This window comes from Labeo rohita, chromosome 19 (genome assembly GCF_022985175.1).
Source record: "Labeo rohita strain BAU-BD-2019 chromosome 19, IGBB_LRoh.1.0, whole genome shotgun sequence".
Lineage (NCBI taxonomy): Eukaryota > Metazoa > Chordata > Actinopteri > Cypriniformes > Cyprinidae > Labeo > Labeo rohita.
The window spans coordinates 828,116-847,966 of NC_066887.1; the positions used below are offsets into that span (position 1 = coordinate 828,116).

The window sequence follows — 19,851 nt, forward strand, 5'->3', positions numbered from 1 at the left end:
GTTTACTGTTCTCCTAAATGTTAAAAATGTTAAAGATGAATCCCTAAAACAGGTATTTTTTTAAGCAGTCAGTTATCACAATGGATGATACCATTAAAAAATGATTGGAAAGACTGCATAATATTTACTCAGTCAAACAGATGATTACAGATGTTATACATGCAGGCATTTTTAAAAGTATAAGTAACCTAAAAACGTGTGCACACAATAAGTGCATTGTATCAAATTATTAATTTAAATGTAACTATATAGTAAGGCCACTTAATATAAAGTGGTACTGACAGAAAAATATTAATGGTAATAAGCAGTGTTGGGGGTAACGCATTACAGGTAACGCGAGTAAGTAACATAATAATATTACTTTTTTCAAGTAACTAGTAAAGTAACGTATTACTTTTGAATTTCTAAGAAAATATCTGAGTTATTTTTTCAAATAAGCAACGACAGTTACTTTTTTTCCCCATTTATTGTTTGACAAGTCTCCTGTCTGGAAATTGTGAGTAAACATGATGTTACTGTATTCTAGACTAATTGTGAACATTCATTAATTAATCTCTCACAAAAAAACAGATTCAGTATTCCTCAAAATGAATAAAACAGTGAAATGCAACTCAGAATATGACGCAACTCCGCAATAATATATTAAATAAAACGAATATCCTTTAGGTATTTAATCCCATTTTATTAACAAGTGTCTTTGCTGCTGACCTTCGATTATATAAATCAGCCATACTAATAAGCAAAAATTACTTTAAATAAACTAACATTTGTGCTTCATTTTATTTATAGCTGAAGAGTGACCTCCTGAATAAATGTACTTTTCTTTCAGCCTGAGGTGAATTAATTTCACTTTTGGTGTAAAAGGGCTTTTACATTAAAATTGTTTTATATTAAAAACAAAGAAGTAAGCCCTGCCCAGATTTTAAAAGTAACGCAAAAGTAACGCAACGCATTACTTTCCATAAAAGTAACTAAGTAACGTAATTAGTTACCTTTTCAAGGAGTAATGTAAAATTGTAATGCATTACTTTTAAAAGTAACTTTCCCCAACACTGGTAATAAGCAAAGAGGAATCAACTAATGTCACTAAATTGCTAAACAAAATCACTAAATTGGCAACATCAGAATAATGTAAATAATAATAAAATAAATAAATAAATAAATAATAAATATATTACATGGATTTTCCTTGGGAAAAAAATTACATTTCAAGGCCGGCCACGGTCACTTTTAACCATAAAGGTACAAATTGTGATCCAAAAATTAACAGGGTTCAACATTAGTTGCAATGCAGCATTCAGTTTTTCATTATGTTGTCCCACCCTGAATGTATCAAAAGATCAAGAATCTATTCACTGTGTCTCATACAGTTCATCATAATGTTAACGTTCTAAACAAACTTATAATAGTTAAATAATAAGTTAATAAACTAAATAAGTTTAGTCTAAAAAGCCCATATTTAAAAGCAATGCAAACAGGATCTGACTTCCACAGCATTTTTTTTTCATACTATGGAAGTCATTGGGGACCAGCAGCAACTATGGATAGTTAGCTTTTTTAGTTGTCAAACTCTAGTTAAAAATTTGTATATCCACAATTTTTTCATGTACGATGTTATTGTAAATTTGTAATGCAACATGAAGCTTATCATGAAACTTAAAATTGGTCGATACAAACCACTTTTAGATAAGGAAAGCGTAAAGTGCATGTTACTTTCTCTTTCGTTCTAATGAATGCAACAAAATTCATACCAGTTTATACCAGTACCTTTCAACATCTGAACACAAGACATCAAGCAGACAAGCGGTTTGGAGAATAAATGAATGGATAGCTGGAAACTGATTGCAGAAAATGTTAGATGATGTTTTAATTAAAACTGAAAAAGTGTAATGATAATATGTGGACATACATAAGTGGGTTGAACAAGATTAAATCAAACAATGCTGGATGAAACCTAAACTCAGTGAAACCCTTAACCTAGAGTGTAACTTAAAAAAAATGACAACAATATGGATAAAATAGTCTTCAATGACAATATGCAGTAACCAACTCTTTCTCCAAGTAATTCCTATTGTTTTTATTTACTGTTATCAAAATGTTAACAAATAAGACATAGTGTATTCAACATATTTAGATTAGCAGACACACTAAACCATGTGGCTGTATAATTGTTTCCATGAAACCCTAAGTAAAACATTAGAAATTTAGACAGATTTAGACTATTCATTCTGACAGTGGAAACAGCTGTAATGCTCATTTTTCTTAAAACAGGTGAAACCATGTTTATACTATGTACATTAAGAATAAATGGATCCCACATAGCCGGCAGACAATTACTGATACCACTAATTCATTTGGTATCATGAAGAATGATAGTGATCATTGCCTGTATAAATGAAGAGTATTAAAACAAAATTGATCAACTAATGTAAAACAATCACAATATTAACAGTTTTACAGAGTAAGATATTCAAGAGAACATATCTCTTTTTATTATTCAAAATAATTATTAGGAAATGAGGTCATTTCTCAAGTATAGGCTGGATTATTTTCATTGGTACTAAATCTCTGAATTTTTTTAATGATGGTATTAAAAATATCAAAACAATGAAGATGTGTCCTCCCTGGCCCTTTAGAAGTAGCAATAACAAGTCTGAAAACATCATTCTCTCAAGCAAAGTTAAAAAAAAAATCCAGATTACATGAAAATGATAGAGAAAGTCATTTATAATTCAACTACAAGCAACCTCAGAAAATATAATGATTGTCAGGGTTGTCAGATTTGGCAATGACAAATACCACAGATCAAATGTTCAGTGATCTTCTCACTCTGAAGGCTTTGTTAGTAGTGATTGTGCTTCTGCAGGCTTTTGACTTTGACCATTGGAGTTCCCAATCTGAAATAAAGACATAAATATTTGTTATTGAATTTACTTTTAGGAGTGGCTAACTATTAGGCAACTGACGTTTGGTACTTTCCATGTGAGTATATATCTAAGACACCTTTTATTCAGAGCTAGCTACATTACTCTACAGTCTGCACCATCCTATTTGAAATTAATTGGATTTCCAGAATTCCCAAATGTAGCGTTCACTTCAGTGTGTAGGGATGCTTAGTAAAACAGCTATCCTCATCCTGGTACTGGGCCTAAAGTCAGATTTTGTCAGATTACTCTTAACTTGCTTTGGGTCGTATCTATCCAGGTGTATTTAATCAAACATTTGCAGTTCATCCAGAATGCTGCAGTCTCCATCTGAAGTTTAGAAGTTTCCAAATATTCACATGTAACTGGTCTTCTCTGCACCTACCGCTGGTTCCATATTACTGCTAGTTCAAACCCCAAACCCTATAACAGGGCTAATCTTCCATTTTGTTGAACAAATTACATTTTTTCTATGCTACCCTAGCCTACAGAAAAACATAAAAGTGTGATTGTGATCCCTCTGGCTGCACTGATATTACATTTAAAATATAGTTACCAAGAGGTTCACTGCCTCCTGAGAGCTAGCAGCACTGTCTTCACCACTTCCTTGTCCTGTTGAGAAACAGAAAATTATCAGAGTTTCTCCAGTGGTGTGCATGACATGCCGTATTAAATAGGGATGCATCAATCAACCATAAATAAAAAAAATGGAAAAGGAAAAAAAAGCAGCATGTAAGAGAAACAGTGGTGAAAAGCCTGCATATACAGCTCATGTTTTGCTCTGTGTGTGTGTGCAGTGAGATTCACAAGATACCAGTTTGGATTACAGGAAGAAATGGTGCATTTAAAGATGAAACCTGATTTTGGTTCTTTACTTAAAGAAAAAAGTATGAGATAGGGGCATATTCACCAGAGTCAGTGTCAGAACCGTGCTGAGGTACTGTTATTTCCGTATTGGGCAACTCAGTTAGATTCGCTGTAACATACAGATATTCAAGTTAATGAGCAATACAAGCCACATCTGAGATTTTAAACTGCATAGCAAAATGCTGTATCTCCACTAGACATGTATCTCTGATGCCTGGATATTTTACAATTTAACAATGTTAAGAGCTAACATTTATTGAATACTTTGTATACAATTAACCACCTTTTAAATGGAATATCTAAAGCATAGTTACCACAATGGATTACTCTATCCTGAGAACCAGTCGAACTGCTCCTTGTTGTGTCACTATCATTCTGTTGTCCTGTTGAAGAAACAGTGAAATGTTAAAGTGTATTTTAACATAGTCACAATTAGTTCCAAACCTGAATGTTATATGTTTGTTCAGTGGAGCTCAAAAGCATCACATAATGACTAAATAATGACAGCATTTTCTTCTGGCAAAAATTATTCCTTTGAAAACACAAAACTGAAATAAGAATGTGTGGATCATCATTAATCAGTACATACTGTTTCTCCTCCATTTTAAGTAGTAAACCAATCCACCGACTCCCAGCACAACCAGGCCTCCGATCGCTGCTCCAATCGCCATACCCAAGAAAGTCTCTTGTGTGCAGTCCTTGCATTTTCCATCTATACAAATGAAAAAGATTAACATTTTAACCATCTAAACTTATCAAGGATATGACAAGCAGAAAAAAGGGGAAAATTTACGTTCATAACTTTTTTTTCATAACTTAAAAGCCTTTTGTTTTGAACAGCATGTGATATTTTTTGTCTATATGCTTTAATTACCCCATTTGGTGATAACTGGTACTTCGAGGGTTCTGTGGTGCACAAAACAATCATATTCTGCTTTTTCATCCTCCCGGATAATTGTACTCTTCTTCAGCTGGAAGCTTCCATCATGGTTTGGTCTGATTCCTGTGGATTCAACCTCATCTTCAGGCAAGGGTGTGCGATATTTCCTTATGGTCAAAATTACATCTTTGGGGTAGAAGCCAGTGGCAAAACAGGTGAGTTTCACTTTGGTTTTGTCACTGGTACACCTTTTTGCAAACACATCAACTTCTGGAGGAGCTGAGGACACAGAAAACAGTTTATCAGTGACTTCTGTCTCTTTGACAGCTGCTGATCATCAACAAATACAAATATTATACATTTACTCACAGCCATGTTTGAGCTCCTGATCTCCATAGTCTCTGAATTTGTTAAGCCAGTCCACACACTCTTTCTCCAGGTAGCCCTTGGTGTACTGGTTTAGGATGGGCACATTATCCCATTTCCTCTTGGTTGGAACAGCTGCATCAACTGGGGCGACCCACTGAGACTGCTTATCATCAAAAGACAGGAAGTTGTCTCCATCATAGCTGTACTCATCAATGCCTTTGGAAAACTTCACTTCATCTCCCTGTTTCTCAACTTCGCAACCATGTCTCCACTGAAGAACATGAACATCTGAGATACACACAAATGAAGGTGTTTGTGAGTCAGATGATAATAAAAAGATTTAAATGATAAAAATAAAAAATGATGATTAGATGTATATGCAGGTTAAAATGTATCACAGGTTCTCACCTGAATCATTGTGTCCCATTCGTTTCATCAGAATGTCGACGTTCACGTTAAACCACTGTTCTTTGCTCTTTCTGGACTGGGTGCCTTTTTCCCAGTAATCCTCCTGCATTTTCTCTTTCATCCAGTGCTGTCTGGGAATCTTTCTCTGGTTCTCACTATTGTAATAGTCAATCTCTCTGTCATCCAGCAGACCCATAGCAGTGAACTGATAGATGCCCGGCCGCTCGACAGGTTTGGATAAAGCTGTGTATATGTAGTACAGGGAGTGTTTTTCTGGGGAAAAAAACACTTAGAATAAGGTGTGATATAAATAAAATCAATCTTGATCCTCCAATTCAAGGTCTATTCTTTTTATAAATATCCTTTATCATGACAATCGTTTAGCCAGTGGGTGGCGACAACAACAAGACAATCTTCATGTAATTTAAGACACACACAACCGACCATTTTGCGGAGGCCTTGACAGCAAAACAGGTTAGGCTGGTTTAAGCTTTTTGTTTGTTTGTTTGAATAAACACTTATTTATTGAACTGTATAAAATAAATATCACTTGTAATCTGGTTGATATTTGGAACAACAATAGTCTTTCTCTACGTATTTTAAGAACAAGAACACTAACTAAAAAGAAAATGGGTAAGATGGGTACAAATAATTTAATAATTTTTTAAAAGTCAACATTAGAATTCTTTAAGATGGTTCTTGACTAAAGAACTTTTTTCTTTCTTTTCTTCTTCTTCTTAGAGCAACACGTCATTCTACAGTCAAATAGCAGTATTTTAAGTAAGTTAAATTACGAAAACTCGCTGGTAAAATTAATTCAACCTTATTATTGAAGAAAACATTTTAAATTTAATGGAGAACTCCTAAAATCAGCCGAGATGATGTAAAATACAGTTTCTTTGATTTTTTTTTTTTTTTCAAGGAAGTTCCTAAACCTAAAGTATTTCTGTACTTGTTTACCTGCGCCATTTTACCGACACACCTGGACACCAAAAGAGACGTGAACTAACACTCGAGAAAATGTAAGCTTCAGCCTTTTTTTAACATTCATTACGTTAATATATAGTCATAAGCATACTGAGAAACCATTAAATCATGACAACACTTGTTTTACTTTCGGTTTTAATAAAAAAAATAAAATCAGTTTTCGTGTCGGAACAGCACACTCACCACTCCAGGCGGGAACAGCAGCACCGAGCAGAACCAGCGCACACAAAACGGTGAAAATTCCCATTTTTAAAGCCTGTTAAGGCTTCAAAGCCTCTCTGTGTGTTTCTCAATCGACGGCTTCTGTTAAAATGTGACCAGTCCGACAGGTGAGTATATAAAAATTCCCAATCCACACCCTGCACAGATCTTATCCAATGCCACAACAGAGAGCGCAGCGTCACTAATATCCATGATCACAGTGGAGTTCGGAGTTTATGCTCCTCCTGTTGTTATATTACAATAAATTAATAAATTACGACCTTGCTCTGTGAATGTCAATTCAAATAAAGTATGCAAAACAAAACATGCTAATTTAAATAGGATTACATGAAACAGCTTTATTTAAAAAGCGTATACACTGCAAAAAATGCTTTTCTTACTTAGATTTTTTTGTCTTGTTTCCAGCCAAAATATCTAAAAATTCTCAAATTAATAAGGATTTTCTAGACAAGTAAAAACTATTGTGTTGTTTTAAAAAAAAAAAAGAAGTCAAAATTAAGTGAGTTTTTGCTTGAAACAAGCAAAATAATCTGCCCGTGGTGTAAGCAAAATAATCTAGTTTTCTGCTTGAAATAAGATTAATTTGCTTGTTTCAAGCAAAACTCACTTAATTTTGAATTTTTCTGAAAACAAGACAATAATTTTTACTTGTCTAAATCCTTCTTGATTTAAGAATTGTTAGATATTTTGGCTGGAAACAAGACAAAAATCCAAGTAAGAAAAGCATCTTTGGCGGTGTTTATTGGTTTTCTCCTGAGACAAGATATTTGTAAACCATGTACATTACATTGCCTATATCTCTAGGTGACTCTTCAGTCAGTGTAGGTTAAGATTTAGTGCAAAAACTTAACAGTAGGCTTAACTAAACGTAGACCTACTATTTAGACAGAAATATATTTCATTTGTCAATCACTGTGTATTAAAGAATAGGCATTAATGCATGTAAGTATTAAAAAGTGGGAAAACAATTAGACTATTTACAGCTAATTTACCCTTTTAGCTTAAGACTTGAGTATTGTTTCACCCAATTTATTATCATCTATTCAAGTCCATCTTTGTATTGTCTAAATGCAGTCCAGTATCCATAGATACCACGTTCAATCCTCTTCCAATCTGTAGTTGTCAAGTATAGGAAGATCTGTAGCAATCTGAGGTGTGTTTCCAAAAATCAACTATGGTCACAAGTTACGTAGTTACCAATAGAGTTCAATGGAAATAACGACCAAAGTTAGCTAATGATGCTTTTGGGAAATGCACCCCTGGTTAGCACTCTGCATAAATTTTGGCCTGAATGAGTTATTTCTGTCTATGACATTCGTTTTATATTTCCAAAAAAAAAGAGTTTGACATTTTTTTCTGCCAGAAAACGAAGCACCTAAAAACAAACAAACAAACAACAAAAACAGGAGAATTATATCTTGTATTCAGAAGTGCAGCCTAAATATTTTAGTTTTTCTTTTTACAGACACTATTTGTATATTGCAAAGCAACCAGATTTTTAATTATTTAAAATTATAAATGCCAAACTGAGGTGGCAACGTACATCAACTTGAGCTGACAGTATACACATCCATATAACTTCAAGTGGGAAAGATGTTTTGTGGAAAAAAATGAGGACTACAGGATATTTGTTAACAGTTTTTAATAAATGTCATATAATCTGCATTTTCCCTTGAAATAAACATTACTTTTTTGTCATCCCCCCCACAATTTTCAAATGACATTCCCAAAGAATGGTTTTCATCAGATTTAGCTCACTTTTAGGAACAAATTTGTCTCCAAAGTATATCTTTGTAATTCCACACATGCATACACACATACACACACAAACACACACTCCTTCCCCTTCACTTTCTGCCAAATCGAAAGCCAAATCCTCCTTTCTGTCTATTGAAGGCTTGCAAACCTCCTGCGATGGAAGTGAGCGCCTCGTTCCGCTTCTCTCCACCCTCTTCTTCCACCTCTCCCCCCTGTGGATATGGCACAGCCACTATATGGTTGTCTGGGAATGTCCCCACTGGTGTTCGTCCCAGCTCCTCTCTCTTCTGGCCCTTCACCATGCTCCTCTGTCCCCATCCCAGTTCTGCCTTCACTCTCTCCAGAAGCTCCTCAGGTCCTGGCTCCTGAATCAGAGCCCAGGGCTGGAGCTCCGCCACTGGTCTGCTACCTGGAGCTCCCAGTGAAGCCTGAAGCTGGAGCATTGCAGCTTCCCATTCAGGATTGTCCAGTGTAGGCAGGTAAACCATGGGATGGTGTGGTAGCATTAGACCTCTGGGAGGCTGAACCAGTAGCACCAGCAAGAAAAAGACTGTGGTTTGAAGAGTGGAAGAGAGATGGAAAACCTGGAATTTCATCTGAAATTTAAGGAATAAATGAGAGTTGAGAGATTTCCATCCAAAAAGAGACAAACATCATCCTTAGCTGACTTAATTTTTCACACTGAGCTGATTTTAAGGCTTACCTTGCAGAGTGTTCTGAATCTCCATGAAGTCATCTCCTGCAGCTTCTTTAAATACCCTACCCATGCTAGCTTTGCCCATTGTCTATAACAAGACAGCTGTTCCTTAATTGGTTAAAAATCCCTGTGACGCACAAGACCATCTCCACAATGTCATCAAAATTCCTTTGACTAGGATACACAGTCATCTTAACTGGCAGAGGTGAAGAGGACAATTACTGAAAAATGGGCACATATGAAATCTAACACACAAACACAAAGCCTCAAGTTTATTTTGAGTTTGCAACTCACCAGGAAGCCTCAGAAACATCAGAAAGAATTTTGGAGTTTCTGTCTCAGAGTCATTGTAAAGTTCAGATCATTAGGCAATGTTAGCATCTATCCATCTGTCTTAAAAAAAACTCAAAAAGAAAAAAATTGCATCTTTAGGGGCACAGCAACTTATCACTGGGTTTATAGTAGTAAATGCTTTTCTTAATGGATTACTAGATTACTACACCAAGGTACTAATAATCACCTTTTAGGGGTAGATATGGTTTAAAGTCGTCCCTTTAATGGTTCTGCCCCATTGCCAAGATGTTGTATATCCCTGAATGGTTTTTCACATTTTTTTCATGAAAGTGAATATCCAGCTAACAATGGCAGCATTGAATATACTTAAAACAGCAATGGCTGTAATTGAAAACTGACAACCACATCAGATGGACATTTCCCTTAAGGCCATGGCAGAGAAGTCTTCATATTCATGACAGAAATGGATAGTAACTGATTACATGTAATCTGGATTATGTAATCAGATTCCAAAAATTAAGTACATGTAATTGGATTAACATTTAAAAATACTTGTAATCAGACAGTTACCTTTTTATTTATTGCACGATTTATAATTTATAATTTATAATTTATTGATTTTCCCTCTTTTTCATCTTTTAAATGTTCTAAAATAGCTACCACTGACATACACTCAGAAAGTCTTCCAGTTTTGTGGAGATTTCACAAAAAATTCACATCAGTAATTACACAGAAAGCTGAGAAGTACTGAGTTTGACCACTGAATTTACAAAAATCATTACAGGTTTAAGAAGCGCCTCAACTACTGATAAACACATTCATTTTATTTTATTTGAATTATTTAACCATGTATCATTACACTCTTAAAAGTAAAGGTGCTTTATGATGCCATGGAAGAACCTTTTTTGTTTAAATGGTTCCATTAAGAACTTTTAACATCTGAAGAATCTTTCTGTTTCACAAAAGGTTCTTCGTGGTGAAAGAAGGTTCTTCAGATTATAAAAAGGTAAGAAACAGATGGTTCTTTAAAGAACCTTTGACTAAATGGTTCTTTGTGGAACCAAAAATGGTTCTTCTATGGCATCACTGTGAAGAACCTTTTAAAGCACCTTTATTTTTAAGAGTGTATGTGTTTTAAGTACATTAAAATGCACAAATTCATTTTGTTATTTACATATAATGCAGGCATTCCCAAACTTTTTTTGTCATCTTAACCTCTTTCACCTAATAAATTTACTTGAACCCTGAGATTTTAAATGGTTAATGGTCACATGACTAAAGTTGGAGAAAATTAAACATACTATAAGAGGCACATCTAGCCAGTTTAATAAAGCTTGGGGTCCTTTCAAACAATATGTCAGGGAACATGTTTCATTGCTGGACTTAGACTGAATCTTATTTCTATCTTTTTTTTGTTTGTTTTGTTTTTCTTTATCAGTTAAACTCTATTGTATGATACTGACTGTGCATTTTCATTGTTTTCTTAAGCCACACTTCTATTTACTTTTTTTTTTTTAAATTTAATTTATCATTATTATTATTATAATTTATCTATTGTATTATTAAGTTAAGTTGATCTTGTCTTTTGTCCTACTTTGTTTTCTTCTAATTTGTAAAATTTTCCTAAAAAAAAGGTCACATGACATGTAGGTTATTTTTATTTTTTTTTAAAGAGTGTTTTTTAATGGTTGGTGTTGGTATACATGGTGTTATGTTTGGTGTGTACATTTTCATGATTTAATATTAATTATTAGCTTTTCATTAAACTCACGAACCGCCACAGTTCCTTTCACGAACCTCAGTTTTGGAAATCTTGACATAATGTAATGTTTTATGCACTTTATATTGTTAATTACAATGAATGAAATATGCTTTCTTTCTCTTTGTATTTTTATCACTGTGGTACAAGATTATCTTATTTGAATCAATGTGATAAACAAGTAAGGTCAAAAGTAATCTAAAAGTATTTAAAAAGTAGTCTGATTACACTACCTAAAATGTGTAATATAATGGATTATCTATCTATCTATCTATCTATCTATCTATCTATCTATCTATCTATCTATCTATCTATCTGTCTATCTATCTATCTATCTGTCTATCTATCTATCTATCTATCTATCTATCTATCTATCTATCTATCTATCTATCACCTTCAAACTTTAAGCCGTTGTTATCTTTCAGGCAAGGCTTTATCAAGCTAACATTGAAAGTTTGACAGTCTTTTAAATTTTAGCAGATTTGCTTAGCTCACTGATGCCACAGAACTGACCCAACCGCATTCCTGTCAGGGATCTCAGAATAGAATTTAGCAATGGAGCTAAACATATAGATTTCAGGACATGTAATAAATAATTATTTATTTTGTATCTTCTTAAATACATTTATACAATGAACATGTACATATACATACATTACTGTACAAAAGGACATCAACAAGTTACAAAACAACATGAAGAATGAAAAAATGTTTATGCTGTTGGTGACACTGTTAGATCTCTCTGTCACATGCTTTCGTTTCCTTGTCACGCTATACAGGTTTCCAAACAGCATAACATGAGTGCAGTAAACATTTATCTAATACATAAAGCATGACAGGCATGATATTGTTACATTCTTCACTGGTCTAGGAGAGAGAGGAATGACGAACAAAGTAAAAATGGAGAGACCCCGCTCCAGAGTTACACAGACCACACTTAAAGGGTTTTATATTTATTTATTGTAAACAATAAACCCAAATATACTGTATATAAATGTCTAAATTCAAAATTATGAAAAATATTTATTTCTGCCACTTCATTGCATTTTAGCACAAGTAAATTTGAAGCAAACCGCAGAAGTTAAATAATTAACACCATTCGCTACAAACTTGCCAGACCGGTATCTGCTCCTTTGTGCATAGAGAAACAGGACGAGTACTGCCAGAGCCCTTCAAAATAACCTCCAGCAGCCTACTGGTGTGCATGTTTCTGACCACACTGAAACAGACTCCATGAGGGTGGCACGAGGGCCAGACATCCTGTAGTGGGACTTGTGCTCACAACCCAGCACTGTACAGCTTGATTGGCCAGAACTGGCAGGTCTGCAGATTTCACACTGAGCACATGTGACAGACGTGAAAGAGTCTGGAGATGCCGTGAGGAACATTATGTTGCCTGTAACATTATCCAGCATGACCGTTTTGGTGGTGGGTCAGTGATGGTTTAGGGACCATGTTGCTGTTCGATCAGGCTGTAATTTAAATTTTTTACTTTGATTTTCAGTGTGATTTTCAGTCCAGCTTTTAAAGGGGCTGAAAAAGGGGTTGAAGATTTCAGCTTCCACTAAACATTATCACATAATTTTATTATTAATGTAATTATTATTAATTTATTATTAATTACACAATGTATATAAACAGAGATGTTTATCTTAAATATTTACAACCCTAAATCAGAAAAAATTGAAACGTTTTGTAAAATGCAATCAAAAAAAGAATCTGTGATTTGTTAAGTGTCTTTCATCTTTGTTTAACTGACAAAACAAAGAAAATATTTCCAATGTTTTTAATGACCAAATAAATTGTATTCTGTAAATACACTGCCCGTCCAAAAAACAAAGTCACCACCTGGATTAGCAAATAGGTAAGAGCCTCCCATTGGATAATTACTGCATGGATGATTATGTTTCAGCTGGCAACCAGTTATTTAACCCTAACTGATGCAGTGAGAAGCTTCTCATTTCTTAAACAACCATGTCGGAAGACACATCCTGTGATAATGGAAAATATGTTAATCTGTTTCAGAAAGGTCAAATTATTGACATGCATCAAGCTAAGAAAATAAAGATTGCTGAAACTACTAAAATTGGGTTAAGAACTGTCCAATACACTATTAAAGAGGTCCTATTATGCTCTTTTACAAAGCGTTGATTCTGTCCCGATGAAGCGGTTCTCTGCGCTGCATGGCTAAAGTTAGGCTAATCCCCCACCTTGTCCCTACCCTCCCTCCAACAATTTGAATTTCCGTGGGCGGGATTTAATTTAATGATATTCTAATTGACCGCGTTGTGCGGAAAACAAAGAGTCCAAAGGAATCGTTGTAGTTTTTGAAAAGGGATTTCTTAAAAACAATCCTTTTTTGGCGGACTTTGAGATTTGTAACTTTGTAGATCTTTTTTTATGCCCAAATATACATACCACACACTGACTAAAGTTCACAAAGTGAAAAAAGAATATAGCACCCCTTTAAAGACTGGAAGGATAGTGGGGAACCAAGAAGAAATGTGGTTGGAAAAAAATCCTGAATGATTGTGACCGGTTATCACTTAAACGTTTGGTGAAATCAAATCATAAAAACACAACAGTAGAATTCAGTTATGTTTAATAGTGAAAGTAAAAGTATTTCCATATGCACAATGCGAAGGGAACTCAAGGGATTGGGACTAAACGGGTGTGTAGCCTTATGCCTAGTCCCTACCATACAAGCCTGTGGGGGCAGTGCTATGGTCTGGAGTTGCAGCAGTTGGTCAGGTCTAGGTTCAGCAACATTATGTGCCCAAAGAATGAGGTCAGCTGACTACCTTAAATATACTGAATGACCAGGTTATTCCATCAATGGATTTTTCTTCCCTGATGGCACAGGCATATTCCAAGATGACAATGCCAGAATTTGTCGGGATCAAATTGTGAAAGAGTGGTTCAGGGAGCATGAGACTTCATTTTCACACATGGATTGGCCACAGAGTCCAGACCTGAACCCCAATGAGAATCTTTGGGATGTGCTGGAGAAGACTTTGCGCAGTGGTCCGACTCTCCCATCATCAACACAAGATCATGGTGAAAAATTAATGCAACTCTGGATGGGAATAAAATTGTAACAGTGCAGAAGCTTATCTAAACGATGCCACAGCGAATGCGTGCTGTAATCAAAGCTAAAGGCGGTCCAACTAAATATTACAGTGTGTTACTTTTTTTTTGGACGGGCAGTGTATAAACAAGCTTTGATTTTGATTCCAAAAACACTCAACACATGTTTATCACATCAACTTTCTTTTTGAAATTCAAAATTGAGGATACTAATTGTTTAAGTTCTGCAAGTGAAATTTTTCAAGACTTCAGCTGCTCAGCAGTCCACAGTCACTGTTGCCTGATTGTCCTTTTCATGATGGGCCATATATTTTCAGTAGGAGACAGAGGTGGACTGCAGGCAGGCTGGTCAAGCACATTTATGTGTCTACAAAACCATGCTGTTGTAGCACATGCAGAATGAGACCTGCCATCGAGTAACATAGATTCAGGTTATATTTTTGGATCCAGTGGCAGACTGTAGTAAATGACAGCAGTTTTCTGAAGTACTCCTGAGCTTATGTGGCTATATTTAACACTGCAGCATGAGTTTTTCATGCAATGCCATCTAAGGGCTCAAAGATCAGATTTCCTGCCCTACACAGAATGGGATTTCTCTGGATTCTCTGAATCTTTTCACAGTATTATGTGGTAGATGGTGAAGACCTAAATGCTTTGCGATTCTGCATTGAGAAATGTGATTTTTGATTTGTTTGACACTTCTCTCAGGTACCAAGTGGCTTTGCTGGCAAAGACTGAGATGGTCCTTTTATACCCAAACATAATACCCTCACATATTACCTGTTCACCTGCTTATTAAGAACTGGTTTAAAAAGAGTTCAATTTGGATATTCTATAACCTTTTCACTTTTATTTTGCCTCTGTCCCAACTTTTTAGGAGTGTGTTGCAGCCATCAACAATCCAAATTTGTCTATATTTACAAAAAACATTGAAGTTGGTCAGTAAAAACAGTGGTTGAAATTAAATATTTTCTTTCTACTTGTGTCAGTTAAATAAAACTTAAAGAGATTAATAAATCACAGATTCTTGATTTCACTGCATTTTACCAAAAAAAAAAAAAAAAAAACGTCTGTTTCTGATTTAGGGTTATATGTGGCCCGAGGAAGAAGGGTCTTATCTAGCAACTGATCGGTTATTTTCATAAAAATAATACAGTTTATATACTTTTTAATCTCAAACGCTCATCTTGTCTTAGTCTCCCTGAACTCTGTGTATTCTGACTCAAGACAGTTAGGGTATGTCGAAAAACTCCAATCATATTTTCTCTCTCAACTTTGAAAAAATCATTTCAACATCATTCTACATTGCTGCAGAAGTACCAACCCAGTCTTTGCAAAGTGAACATGCAAAGAAGATCAAACACCCTTAACAAAAAAGGTAAAACAGCGACATAGGACGATTTTGAAGTTAAGGGAGAACATGAGATGGGAGTTTTTCGACATACACTAACTGCCATGAACCGGAACAAAAACAGAGTTCAGGCAGGGTAAGACAAGACGAGCATTTGAGATTAAAAAGTATATAAACAGTTATTGTTATGAAAATAACGTTTCGCTAGATAAGACCCTTCTTCCTCGGCTGGGATCGTTTACAACCGCATTTGGGATCGTTTGAAGCCGCATTTAAACTGCATTTTGGAAGTTCAAACTCGGGGCACCATATCAGTCCATTATATGGAGAAAAATCCAGAAATATTTCCCTTCAAAAAACATAATTTCTTTATGACTGAGGAAAGAAAAACATGAGCATCTTAGATGACAAGATGGTGAGTACATCATATGTGAATCTTTGTTCTGGAAGTGGACTTCACCTTTAAGTTTTGTTATCGAGTTTTCGAAGGCTTAAGTGTTTCAATACAATTTTGTACCTGCCATTCAAATAAGTGACAGAAATGTTGATTTGCTGTTAAAGAATTATGACACAGCTCAGCTGTACTACAAATAAATCTATGAATCAAAAATATTACAATGTATACTGACATTATTACTTTTAATATGCCACTAAACTTATTTTAAACTGCTTGTGTACATAACATTACTGACAAATATTCTCAAGTGAGATTGTTCTTGTTAATGTCACCTGAGATCTTGCGGAATACTGCAAGCTTATGGACTTTGCTTAGTAATAAAGATAAGAGTTTTTAATTCAAGACGTCTGAAGGGTCAAGGGTTGCTGTTTTTTCAGTAAAGGTGTCTCACTAATGTACTTTGGACACCAAGAGGCTTTTGCCACCATTCAGCCACATTTAGCAAATGCTTGTATACTAATTGGAGAGATGTGAGATGTGCCTGTAAAATGGTTTTATTATTCAGTGAGTAGGGATTCTGATTACACATTCTTATCAACTTTACATTGTAACTCAACAATGTATATATGACTGTATGTTCATTTAATGTTGAGTCTGTAAGCTTTGCTGCCAGTCAGAGGATGACTTTGTTCATGTGGATCTTGCCCAATCTTTCCATAGTGTTATCTTTACTGAAGATATAAATGAAAACAGTCATACAATACAGGTGCATAAAGCTGAAAGTGAGGTCATAAGGTATTTTCCATATTATATAACACTATCATATATCAATAACTCTTTAAAAATTCAGGTTAAATGTATGAATTATTGGGACATAGGTAAGAATACAGACTGGGAGAAATCCCTGTAAATCTTCCATATGGTGTTCTGCACTTAAAAATTGTTGATCACCTCTCTGTGTTTCAGCTGTACACTAACAGTTAAAAGATTTTGAACAGTAAGATTTTTAATGTTTTTTAAAGGATTCTCCTCTGCTCACCAAAGCCTGTTTATTTCATCCAAAATATAGCAAAAGCAGTAATATTCTGAACTATTTTTATCTGCTTTCTATTTGAATATATTTCAAAATGTATTTTATTCCTGTGATCAAAGCTAAAATTTTCAGCATCATTACTCCAGTCTTCAGGGTCACATGATCCTTCAGAAATCATTCTAATATGCTGATTTGCTGTTCAAGAAACATATATTATTATTATTATATTTTTAATTATTACCAATATTTAAAACAGCTGAGTACATTTTTACAAGTTTCTTTGATGAATAGAAAGATCAGCATTTACCTGAAGTAAAAAGCTTTTGTAACATTATACACGATACCATTCAAAAGCTTTTTTATTTATTTATTTTTTTTTTTTTTTTTTTTTTTTGAGAAGCAAATCATTAGAGTTATTAGATTATTAGAGTGATTTCTGAAGGATCATGTGACTGGAGTAATGATGCTAAAAATTCAGCTTTGAAATCATAGAAATAAATTACATTTTAAAATATATTAAAATAGTAAAAATAGTTCAAAGGTTCAAATAGTTACTGTTTTTTTGTTTTTTTTTTTTTTTTTGCTGTACTTTGGGTCAAGTAAATATGGGCTTGGTGATGAGAAAAGGCTTTTTAAAATCTTACTGTTCAAAAACCTTTGATTGGTAGTGTATGTCCAGTGCTGAGACACATCACCCAAAGCCTAGATGCCACATTTCGCAGCTAAGCTCAGCTTCTGCTTAGCTTTGAGTGTGATATATTGTTCTTTAGCTCATGCAAATACTTACAAAATACTGTGTCAGATCACTACTAAGAAAAAACTGCATCACATCAGACTGGAAGCAGGTCTTTAATGCCACAAACATATTAGCTTACATATTAAAGGAGAAGTCCACTTCCAGAACAGCAATTTACAAATGATTTACACCGCTTGTCATCCAAGATGTTCATGTCTTTCTGTCTTCAGTCGTAAAGAAATTATGTTTTTTTGAGGAAAACATTTCAGGATTTGTCTCCATATAATGGAATTCATTGGTGCCCCGATTTTGAACTTCCAAAATGCAGTTTAAATGCAGCTTCAAAGGCTCTAAATGATCCCAAGCGAGGAAGAAGGGTCTTATCTAGTGAAACGATCGGTCATTTATTAAAAAAAAAAAAAAATGTACAAAAGCTTGTGTAGCACAGGCTCTGGGATGCGCGTCCACGATGCTACGAATCACGTCTAAGTTCATTGTCTGTGTACTCCGGCTCAAAAAGGTAGAGTATGGCGAAAAACTCCATCTTATTTTCTCTTACAACTTCAGAATCGTCCGACATCGTTGTACCTTTTTGTTTGTAAACAGCGTTTGACTTACTTGCACTTTCTTAGTCTTTGCGTGTTTGCTTTGTAAACACTGGGTCTGTAGTTCCGCCTACGTTCCGCGTGACCTTTCGACGTGATTCAATAGTACGTAGTGTCGTGAACGCGCATCCCAGAGCCTGTGCTACCTAAGCTTGTGTGCTTAAAAAGTAAACAACTTTTTATTTTACGAAAAAAATTATCGTTTTGCTAGATAAGACCCTTCTTCCTCAGCTGGGATCGTTTAGAGCACTTTGAAGCTGCATTTAAACTACATTTTGGAAGTTCAAAATCGGGGCACCAATGAAGTCCATTATATGAAGAAAAATCCTGAATGTTTTCCTCAAAAACCATAATTTCTTTACAACTGAAGACAGAAAGACATGAACATCTTGGATGACAAGCGGTGAGTAAATTATTTGTGAATTGTTGTTCAGGAAGTGGAGTTTTCCTTTAAATTCTGGCTCAGTCTTCACAGTGTTAGTACTTGACTAACTGGTTTAACAAACCATCCGCTGACTGTCTTGCCTTGAGATTTCATATAAATTGCAACACACACCGACTACATCACCTTGCTACTTTATAACTGTCTGTTCCACAAAATACCAGACACAAAACACTTGTTATCCTAGGAAAAATGGCAAAAACAATTAGATTTCTACAGTTTCTAAAGTTCATCACTTTCATCAAAAGCACTAATTGTTAATGAAACCATTACCGAGCATAAATTGGATGCACTCTGTTAGACAAAAACCTGGCTTGAATCAAATGAATATGCTAATTTAAGTAAGTCTACACCCCAGGGTAGTATTATAAACATGAGCCCAGACCAAATATTTATGATTCTATTTTACTCATGTATTTATGGTGACAATAAGATTTGTTGTGACTATTCTGTGTCTTTGCTTAACAGATTGGTCGGTTGGTAAAGAACAAGTTTTAATATCAAATCACAAAATGTTTTCAAAAGCATGAACAGAAGTAGCCTGTTCCAAATCTCTTTTTTCCTCCACTGTGTGTGCACTTGGATGGGATAAATGCACCACACAGATTCTGAATATGGGTTACCATACTTGGCTACATGTCACTTTTACTTTCACTTTTCACTAGTTTTTAAGCTATATTTAGTTAATGATGAACATGCAATGGTTTTAATTTATTAATTTGTACTTATATAAGAAATGCAATTAATGTGCAAAAAACATTTGGTTTTTTAAAGTTGGTCAGTTCCTCTTCTTTTTTTTTCTCCCAAGAACCATGGCATTAGATGAAGATAGTATTCAATTTTATATTTCCCCCAAACCTCACAAAATTTCTCAGTGTATTAGTTAACACAGCGTGTATATATATATATATATATATATATATACACACACACACAGATTATGAAAAGACAGTGCAGAAAAGCTGAGCGGATGTGGCGGAAGACGAAACTTGAAATTCACATGTTCTCGAAGTGGACTTCTCCTTTAAGTTTTGT

At 34.7% G+C, this 19,851-nt stretch overlaps 2 protein-coding genes across 2 annotated transcripts; both read right to left on the reverse strand.

The window, feature by feature from the left end:
* Positions 1-2,469: 2,469 nt before the first annotated feature.
* LOC127182185 (H-2 class I histocompatibility antigen, Q10 alpha chain-like) lies at positions 2,470-6,783 on the reverse strand. Its single transcript, XM_051137334.1, has 9 exons — positions 6,619-6,783; positions 5,449-5,721; positions 5,041-5,328; positions 4,666-4,950; positions 4,381-4,503; positions 4,106-4,174; positions 3,835-3,900; positions 3,481-3,536; positions 2,470-2,897 (listed from the first exon to the last, which is right to left on the reverse strand). The coding sequence occupies exons 1-9, from the start codon at positions 6,680-6,682 to the stop codon at positions 2,826-2,828; spliced, it is 1,296 nt and encodes a 431-aa protein (XP_050993291.1). The 5' UTR covers positions 6,683-6,783; the 3' UTR covers positions 2,470-2,825.
* A 1,707-nt stretch (positions 6,784-8,490) lies between these two features.
* qrfp (pyroglutamylated RFamide peptide) lies at positions 8,491-9,147 on the reverse strand. The gene is made up of 2 exons (XM_051137348.1): positions 9,119-9,147; positions 8,491-9,011 (listed from the first exon to the last, which is right to left on the reverse strand). Exon 2 carries the CDS (start codon positions 9,009-9,011, stop codon positions 8,505-8,507), a length of 507 nt encoding a protein of 168 aa, XP_050993305.1. The 5' UTR covers positions 9,119-9,147; the 3' UTR covers positions 8,491-8,504.
* Between the last annotated feature and the right edge of the window lie 10,704 nt (positions 9,148-19,851).